The following is an 8536-nucleotide window of genomic DNA, read 5'->3' as shown; positions in this document are numbered from 1 at the left end:
ACTCCATTTTTACTAATGAACCTGGTGGGCTTTTCTAAAGTTAAATCTCCCTCAGGGTTTTGGGCTTGCTCAAACAAAGGCTGCAATGTGTCATCAGACTTTTGCTCCTTTAGGATTTCTCCTTCCCCTTCAGTCTTATTTACCAAGTCAGCTATTACAGAACTTGCCTCAGGATTTTCCTTTAAGTTCTGTTGGATAGGTAAACAGACAACTTCTTTATCAGATTTTTCCTCTATACATTCACCCTCATCAAGAGTCTTTGGTATCTTTTTGACTTCCCTGGCAAGGTCATTTCCAATTAGGCATTTATATGGAATATCAGAACTAATAGCAAAGTCCCATACTCCTTCCCACTTGCCATATTGGACAGGTAAAGAAACCACTTCGCTTGGGATCACGGGACCCAAACCTTTTAAATTAACTTGATAAGTAGGGTGTTGGCATTTTGATGGTACTAATTCAGGTCTAATGATACAGACTTCTGAACCTGTGTCCCTCCATCCTTGTATTTGGTTTCCATCAATGTTGATGTTTTCCAAATATTCATCTGATGTTTGATCCAACAAAACAAACAGACATTGCCTCTCCTTTTGGATTTCCTGAGGTAAATCTTTTTGAACCTTAGCTGGTTCTTTAGTTGCCTCTTTGGTTGGGACTTTCTTAACATAGAAAGAGGGTTTTTCTTTCTTTAAAAGACCACATTGTGATTTATAATGTCCTGTTTTACCACAGTGAAAGCATCGAATATTTCCCTCCATTTTGGCAGGGTTCATTACACTAGCCATCCTCCAGGTGGTGTTTTCTATGGAACCTGCTGAATCGCAGCTCCAATGTGGCCAAGAGGTTCTCTCACAAATCCCGCAACAACAAGCCAGGGACGAGCTTGCAGCACTGCCTAGTTTGGAAGAAGTCAGCAATGCCATCAGCCAACAAAAAAACAACAAAGCCAGCGGACCTGATGGGATCCCTGCTGAAATCTTCAAAGAGGGTGGTCCTGAGCTGATACAACAGCTCCACCAGCTCATTGTAAAAGTGTGGGTGACAGAGAAAATCCCAGCAGACTTCAAGGATGCCACCATCATCACCCTTTTCAAGAAAGGAGATAGAACACACTGCAGGAATTATCGTGGTATCTCCCTTCTAACCTCAGCTGGGAAAATTCTCGCAAGAATCCTTGCAAACCGCCTTCTCCCTGTTTCAGAAGACACCCTCCCAGAATCCCAGAACGGCTTCCGTCCCTCCAGAGGAACAGTGGACATGATCTTCACTGCTCGACAGCTCCAAGAAAAATGCAGGGAACAAAACCTAGCTCTGTACATGGCATTCTTTGACCTTGCAAAGGCATTCGACACAGTGAATCGCAGCGCTCTCTGGACCACCCTCCAAAAAATCGGGTGCCCTGACAAATTTGTGAACATCCTGCAGCTCCTCCATGATGACATACGAGGGATCGCCTAAGACAAGGGAAGATATATTAGTTTGGTGTGTAACCAGGAACCCATTTACTTAATATACTGATAGTAATAGAGCACCTAAGGGATCCCTTACGTCAGGGCTATCAAACTCATTTTCATCGAGAACCACATCAACCTTACTGTTGCCTTCAAAGGGCCGTTGGATCAATGGGAAGAGAATCCATAGATACAGAGACCCAACTCTCATCCATATATATATATATATATATATATATATATATATATATATATAGAGAGAGAGAGAGAGAGAGAGAGAGAGAGAGAGAGAGAGAGAGAGAGAGAAATCAGTTCTCTAGTTTTTACCCAGTTTGGGTGCCCAGATGCTATTGAACAACAACTCCCATCACTTTTGATTATCTGCCATAAGGACTGGAAGGCCAGATAAAATGACACATTGGGCCCACGGGCCTTGAATTTGATACATGTACCTTAGGTATTCTAATATTACAGAATATATTCATCAAGATATGATTCACCTCTAATACAGTTAAACTTTCATATTTTGTTAGTAAAACCTGGATTCATGCTTTCCAAGCAATGATATAGTAGATGCAACTGAACATGTTTCTACTTTCCAGTATAGCTCCCTTGTATCATAAATAACTATGAGTCATTGCTTGATCCATAGGAGCTCTACTGGAGCAATGTTTGCTTGAGGGTCCCTGCTTCCAACTTTACAATGAAGCTACCCACCGGTGGATGTTCCTTAATCTTTGGCAACATTCAACAATGCACGCCTTCTTTGCCATGGCCGGAGTGGCGGGCGTCCTCACTCGATGCAAGTTCCAGATTCCCGTGGGACTAGATCACCTCCTGTTCTCTCTGGCACTTTTCAATGAAGGTAAGTGTGCATTTCATGGGAAGACAAGGTTCGCCTCAATGGGTTTTGGAAGAAGATATCCAATGTTCTCTAGAAGGTCCAGAATATTTGTGCTCATTTATGCAAGGTTTACCTATCCTGGTTGTTTCATTTTATATATGCATGTTGTTAGTTTTGAAAAAAAGTTTGTAAAAACTGGTTGCACTGCTCTTCTTTTTTTTGGGTTATAGAAACTTAGCTCTCTTTATTCCTCATTATTTCAGCCTCTGTTACAAAACCCATAGAGAATGGTATGAAGGTTGACTAAGACACTGGGACACCTGTGTTCAAATCCTTGCACAACCACAGAATCCTTATAGGGTGACCTTGGGCAGGTCACATTCTCTCAGCCTCAAAGGAAGATCTTGCCCAATTTCAACACATTGTGCCTGTGCTTGGTTGTCTTAGGGCCCTCATTCGTCAAAAATACGTTGAAGACACACAACGGCATGTTTATCAAGGTCACCCTTAACATAAGTGTTGGTATTATTTAAAGCAGTGGTTCTCAACCTGTGGGTCCCCAGGTGTTTTGGCCTACAATTCCCAGAAATCCCAGCCAGTTTACCAGCTGTTAGGATTTCTGGGAGTTGAAGGTCAAAACGTCTGGGAACCTACAAGTTGAGAACCACTGATTTAAGTAGCAGAAGCAATTATGGCAATCCTTTTCAGAGAATGTTTGCTATACTTCAATCCTGTTGCAATTAATATCAGTCTGTCCAAGGTTGGTTAGTTACATACGGAATTATTTTGGTCAAGGGCCAGCATAGGAATGTATTGGACCTTGCTTGTTTGGACCTTGCTTGTTTTGTGGTTTCTTTAATTTGGAATTAGATTGGAAGAAGTTTTGTATGTGACTAGCTGTGCCCGGCCACGCGTTGCTGTAGCGAAGTATGGTGGTATGGGAAATAAAGTATTGAGGAATTGGTGGTAGTTAAGGTAAAGGGTAAAGGTGTGGAGTCCAGATAATCCAGTTAAAGCAGATAATATAAGATTATAAATGGGTTATATAACTGTGTGGAAGGGCCTTGAGTCTACACTGCCATCTAATCCAGTTAAAATCTGATAATTTGTATTTTATAGGCAGTGTGGAAGAGGCCTAAGTGAGGCCTAACTCTGCCTGTCCCCTGGGGTGAGTGGGTTGCTAGGAGACCAAGTGGGAGAAGCTTAGCCTTCTAACTGGCAGCAATCGGATAAAAACAATTATTCCTCTCCCTCTAATTAGGACTTTATTTTTCTTTTCTTTTTGTTGTATCAACCTAGAGGCATGGATGATGGGTTGTGTTGTCAATTGTCGAGGTTGTGGGGTGTTTAGTTTTGTTGTTTTGGCAGTCGCCAGGATTCCATCACTCTTTTATATATATAGATTTGAGACATAGCACCAAAAGAAGCTGACATATGGAGAAAGATCGTTGGTACTCCTCGCTCAATATTTTCTGCTGGATTGACTGAGACAAATCTCTAGGTGTTCAGAATGGGATGTTTCATATATCTTCTTGCAGACCTGGGACCTCTGCATGTTAAGGATTTGCTTTGTCACCTAACTCATTTTCAGTCTTTCTTGAATCATACTGCCTTCAATGCATTAGTAACTTTGCTTTCCATCCAACTGAATGACAAAGAACCCAATAGACCTTTAACCATTCAACACATAACAAGTTGTACTTTTGTATGTCCCTACTAGGGCTGCTGTTCTATACCCATTCAAGCCGGATGTCTGCTCTGGATAAATACATCCACTACATCCTGTTAATTCCCATATTGAGCGGGGCTGTCTGCAGTTTGTTTGAAGTGTGGTTCAGAAACAACCCAATCCTGGAACTGTTCAGGACTTCCATGTTCATAACCCAGGGAACTTGGCTTTGGCAGGTTAGTTCTAATCAAAGGTGCTTCTTGGTTACAGTCTAAAGTTTAAAGGAGCTATCTAAGGTGCTGATACCATTCTGTAGGTATGATTCAGCAGCTTGAAAAGCTCCTTACAACTGTCAAATAAAGCCCAAAGCAGATTCATAGAATCATAGTTGGGAGAGACCACAAGTCTTACCCCCTTCAATGCATGTTTCACAAAACTATTGAACGTTTTGAGCAAAAGGAGAACAATTAATAAAGACGAAGATAAGTATCGTGATTGAAAATGAGTCACACCATGGAAAACAACTCCGATATGCCCAGGTTCTTCTCAAGACAAGTGGCAACAAGTAGATCATCACTTGAGCCATTAAGAACTGATGGGACAGTTTTTAATAGGCATAAAGTAAGAGGTTTCTCCTCATTCTCTCCTTCTTCCCTTCATTCATCCAGATTGCGTTCCTGCTATGGGGTACCTCCAGCTGGGACCACAATGACCCAGAGACCTACGTATTTATGGCCATATGCTACTCTTGGCATTACGGAAGTGTCATTCTCTTCCTCGCCTTTACCTATGGCATTGTCTACTGGTAAGTAATGGAGCTGTTTCAAGGTATCTCGGAGTCTCAGAAGTTAGAACTCATTGAAAGAGTTCTTCTGGGGCACAAAGATTTGTGTTCTAGAAAGAGAGAGCTACCTAACAGGAGGACACCATCTCTTCTTGACCTTGGTTGTGCCCAATACAAAGAAGCTGCAACGGTCCTCTTGATGAATCCTGCCTTTGACCTGATGCCATTTCCTTCCCCTCTCAATGGGGTTTGACCTTTTAGAAGATTATTTCAGATTGTAAGACCTTTGGGCTAAGGGCCTGTCCTTTCACTTTTAGGAAAGCAGCCATGTTCATAAAGAGTTGGATGGCAGATGATGAAAATGCGGTTTGTTTGGCACAGGTTAGAAAAAGTTATTGGCCAGGGATGATGTGAGTTTTAGCCCCATGCATTTGAAGGACTCTGGTTGAGTCAAGGAGGATTTAGGACTTTTTGGAACAGAATAATAATAATAATAATAATAATAATAATAATAATAATAATAATAATAATATGATGCCCTGGCAGAATATGTAAAGCAAAGTGAAAAACCTGCTTTGATTGAAGTCAAAAATCAGAAACTCCTCAAAGCACAGCAGACAAAAAATCAGTACAAGAAAACCGCACTACAAACTAGAGCTGACAGCTGGCACAACAAAACATTGCATGGAAAGTTCCTTGACAAAATTGAAGGAAAAGCAGATAAGGAGAAGACCTGGCTCTGGCTCACGAATGGGACCCTGAAGGAGACAGAAGGCCTGATCCTTGCAGCCCAGGAGCAAGCCATCAGAACAAATGCAATTAAGGCCAAGATCGAAAAATCAGCTGATGACCCAAAATGCAGACTCTGCAAGGAAACTGACGAAACCATTGATCATATCCTCAGCTGCTGTAAGAAAACTGCACAGACAGACTACAAACAGAGGCACAACTGTGTGGCCCAAATGATTCATTGGAACTTATGCCTCAAGTAACACCTGCCAACAGCAAAGAACTGGTGGGATCACAAACCTGCAAAAGTATTGGAAAATGAGCACGCAAAGATACCGTGGGACTTCTGAATCCAGACTGACAAAGTTCTGGAACACAACACACCAGACATCACAGTTGTGGAAAAGAAAAAGGTTTGGATCATTGATGTTGCCATCCCAGGTGACAGTCGCATTGACGAAAAAAAAAAAAAACTCAGCCACTAGCAGGATCTCAAGATTGAACTTCAAAGACTATGGCAGAAACCAGTGCAGGTGGTCCCGGTGGTGATCGGCACATTGGGTGCCGTGCCAAAAGATCTCAGCCAGCATTTGGAAACAATAGACATTGACAAAATTACGATCTGCCATCTGCAAAAGGCCACCCTACTGGGATCTGCACGCATCATCCGAAAATACATCACACAGTCCTAGACACTTGGGAAGTGTTCGACTTGTGATTTTGTGATACGAAATCCAGCATATCTATCTTATTTGCTGTGTCATAATAAAATAACAATAATTTATTTATAACCCGCTTCTATCTCCTTGAGGGGACTCAGAGCGGTTCACATGGGGACAAAGCCCAATCAACAGATTGAACAATACAATGACAGCATATATAATTAAAACAATAACAATAAAATAACATTAAGAAAATACATTGCAAGCATCATGACTAAACGGTGGGGCTATTAAGAAATTACAGGGAAGGCAGGCATGTGCAAAAAGGCAAGGCAATGAGATTCAGGAATAGGGTAAAGTGATGAGGGTTAGGGCAGCAAATAGTTAAGACTGGATGGTGATGAAAACGGCTACAGTTCGAAAGCACGTTGAAACATCCAAATCTTGAAATTTTTGCGGAATGTGACCAGGGTAGGTGCTAATCTAATCTCCCTAGGGAGAGAGTTCTAGAGTCAGGGGGCCACCACTGAGAAGGCCCTCTCCCTCATTTGCAATGGAGGCGGGAGAGAGAGAAGGGCCTCCACAGCGGATCTAAGAGTTTGCACTGGTTCATAGGGTCACGCAAGTAAGAAAGACTCAAGCCATTTAGGGCTTTATAGGTCATAACCTGCACTTTGAGTTGTATCCACGGAAGTGTCAGAATGAGTGCATGAGATCCTGGCCATAGTAACTATTCTAATAACAATCACCTGGGATGAAGGGCAGAAGACAGAAGGTATTAATTTACCCATCAGCCGTTGAGTCTCTATTTGACCATCTAATACTCTGTTTTGGTTTCTGTAGGGTACTTTGGATACTGAAAGGAAACTGTGGAGAAGGAATGGAAATGCAGAAGTTCATCCAAGCAGACACAAAGACCTACACTGCTCTTTTGAATGGATCTGATGAAGAATGAATATCTTTCCTTCCCTTAGTTTAATAAAGTTTTTGATTAAACAATGGGAAAAGATACATGATAAATAGCTGCTTTGAATCCCCTTCGGGATTGAGATAAAGTGGGGTAAAAATACAGTAAATGAGCAAATAAATAAATAAAGGACGATTATATTTATTTTCAATGCACTTAAAAGCATACGAAAGGTAAATATAAAAATATACTTCAATGTATATAAGTATTAAAACAAACTAATTGAATTACAATGTAAAGAAATAAATAAAAATTAAGGATGGGCCCAGTTTGATATTTACTCCAAAACATCCATTTTGATGACATATTCACTGAGGAAAACTCAAAGTTGGAAACCTGCCTTTCACTGCTGCTTTCTCTGTGTCTCTAGTTAAGGTTCAGATAAAAAATGTCAATACAAAAAAATTAAGACCCTGCAAAACATGTATATCAAACAAAACAACATGCTGGGTAAACTCTTGTGCCAGCTGAACTTCTGACCTGAAGGTTGCCAGTTTGAATCCTCGAGACGCAGTGAGCTCCCGTCTGTCAGCTCTAGCTTGCAGGGACATGAGGAAAGCCTCCCAGCAGAATAGTAACACCTCCGGGTGTCCCCTGGGCAACATCTCTGTGTGTAGATGGCAAATTCTCTCAGACCAGAAGCAACTCGCAGGCTGTTCTCGAGTCGCTTCTGACATGATAAAAAAATGGAAAAGACACAAATTAATTTCTCTGGTGAGAAGCTCTGGAGAGAAGCCTTCTTAGATAATAAAACTTCCTTTAAATGCCGCCCTATCTTCCCAGGGAGACTCAGGGCAGATTATTACATCCACATTCCTTGGAATTTTACCAATATTCCTTGAGCATATACAGGACATTGAATAGCTCCTTCCACAGTGTCTACTTCCTCGCCCTGCCAGCCCGTGCTGATGCTAAGGGAAAAGTCTTCTGACATTTAATGGCCAACTGAAGGTTGGAGCACAAACTTTCCAGTGGCCACAAGGAAGGAAGGACGGGAGAAAGGGGAGCGAAAAAGGGATGGGGAAGGGGAAGGGCTGTTGTCTCCCTCCCAATCTACAACCTTCATGCATATTGTACAAGCGGTTGCTCTCAGATGTAGAAGAGCACACATTTCTTCATGTTCAGCATTCTTCTCTGGTCACTTGATGACAGAGAGCACCGCCAAGCCAAGTGCAACAATGCTAGGATCACGGCTCATAGAATTGTTCTTTGGTTGTTGGGACTCTTTATGTGCTGTTTAATAATAATAATAATAATAATAATAATAATAATAATAATAACAACAACAACAACAACTGCAAAAGGCCACCCTACTGGGATCTGCACGCATCATCCGAAAATACATCACACAGTCCTTGACACTTGGGAAGTGTTCAACTTGTGATTTTGTGATACAAAATCCAGCATATTTATCTTGTTTGCTGTGTCAT

General features: G+C 41.6%; 1 protein-coding gene across 1 annotated transcript; it reads left to right on the top strand.

Annotated features, from left to right (window-relative positions):
* Nucleotides 1–2174: 2174 nt before the first annotated feature.
* Nucleotides 2175–7368, top strand: LOC107983066 (transmembrane protein 45B). Its single transcript, XM_016994956.2, has 4 exons — nt 2175–2316; nt 4016–4200; nt 4633–4769; nt 6983–7368. Exons 1-4 carry the CDS (start codon nt 2175–2177, stop codon nt 7092–7094), a joined length of 576 nt encoding a protein of 191 aa, XP_016850445.2. The 3' UTR covers nt 7095–7368.
* The last annotated feature ends 1168 nt before the right edge of the window (nt 7369–8536 follow it).

This window comes from Anolis carolinensis, unplaced genomic scaffold (assembly GCF_035594765.1).
Source record: "Anolis carolinensis isolate JA03-04 unplaced genomic scaffold, rAnoCar3.1.pri scaffold_8, whole genome shotgun sequence".
Taxonomy (NCBI): domain Eukaryota; kingdom Metazoa; phylum Chordata; class Lepidosauria; order Squamata; family Dactyloidae; genus Anolis; species Anolis carolinensis.
This window is presented reverse-complemented; position numbering and strand designations above follow the sequence as displayed.

Coding starts and splice junctions, on each gene's coding strand:
- LOC107983066 (XM_016994956.2), top strand. CDS start 2,175: ATGTTCCTTAATCTTTGGCAACATTCAACAATGCACGCCTTCTTTGCC. Junction 4,201..4,632: donor AGGGAACTTGGCTTTGGCAG/GTTAGTTCTAAT, acceptor TCATTCATCCAG/ATTGCGTTCCTGCTATGGGG. Junction 4,770..6,982: donor ACCTATGGCATTGTCTACTG/GTAAGTAATGGA, acceptor TGGTTTCTGTAG/GGTACTTTGGATACTGAAAG.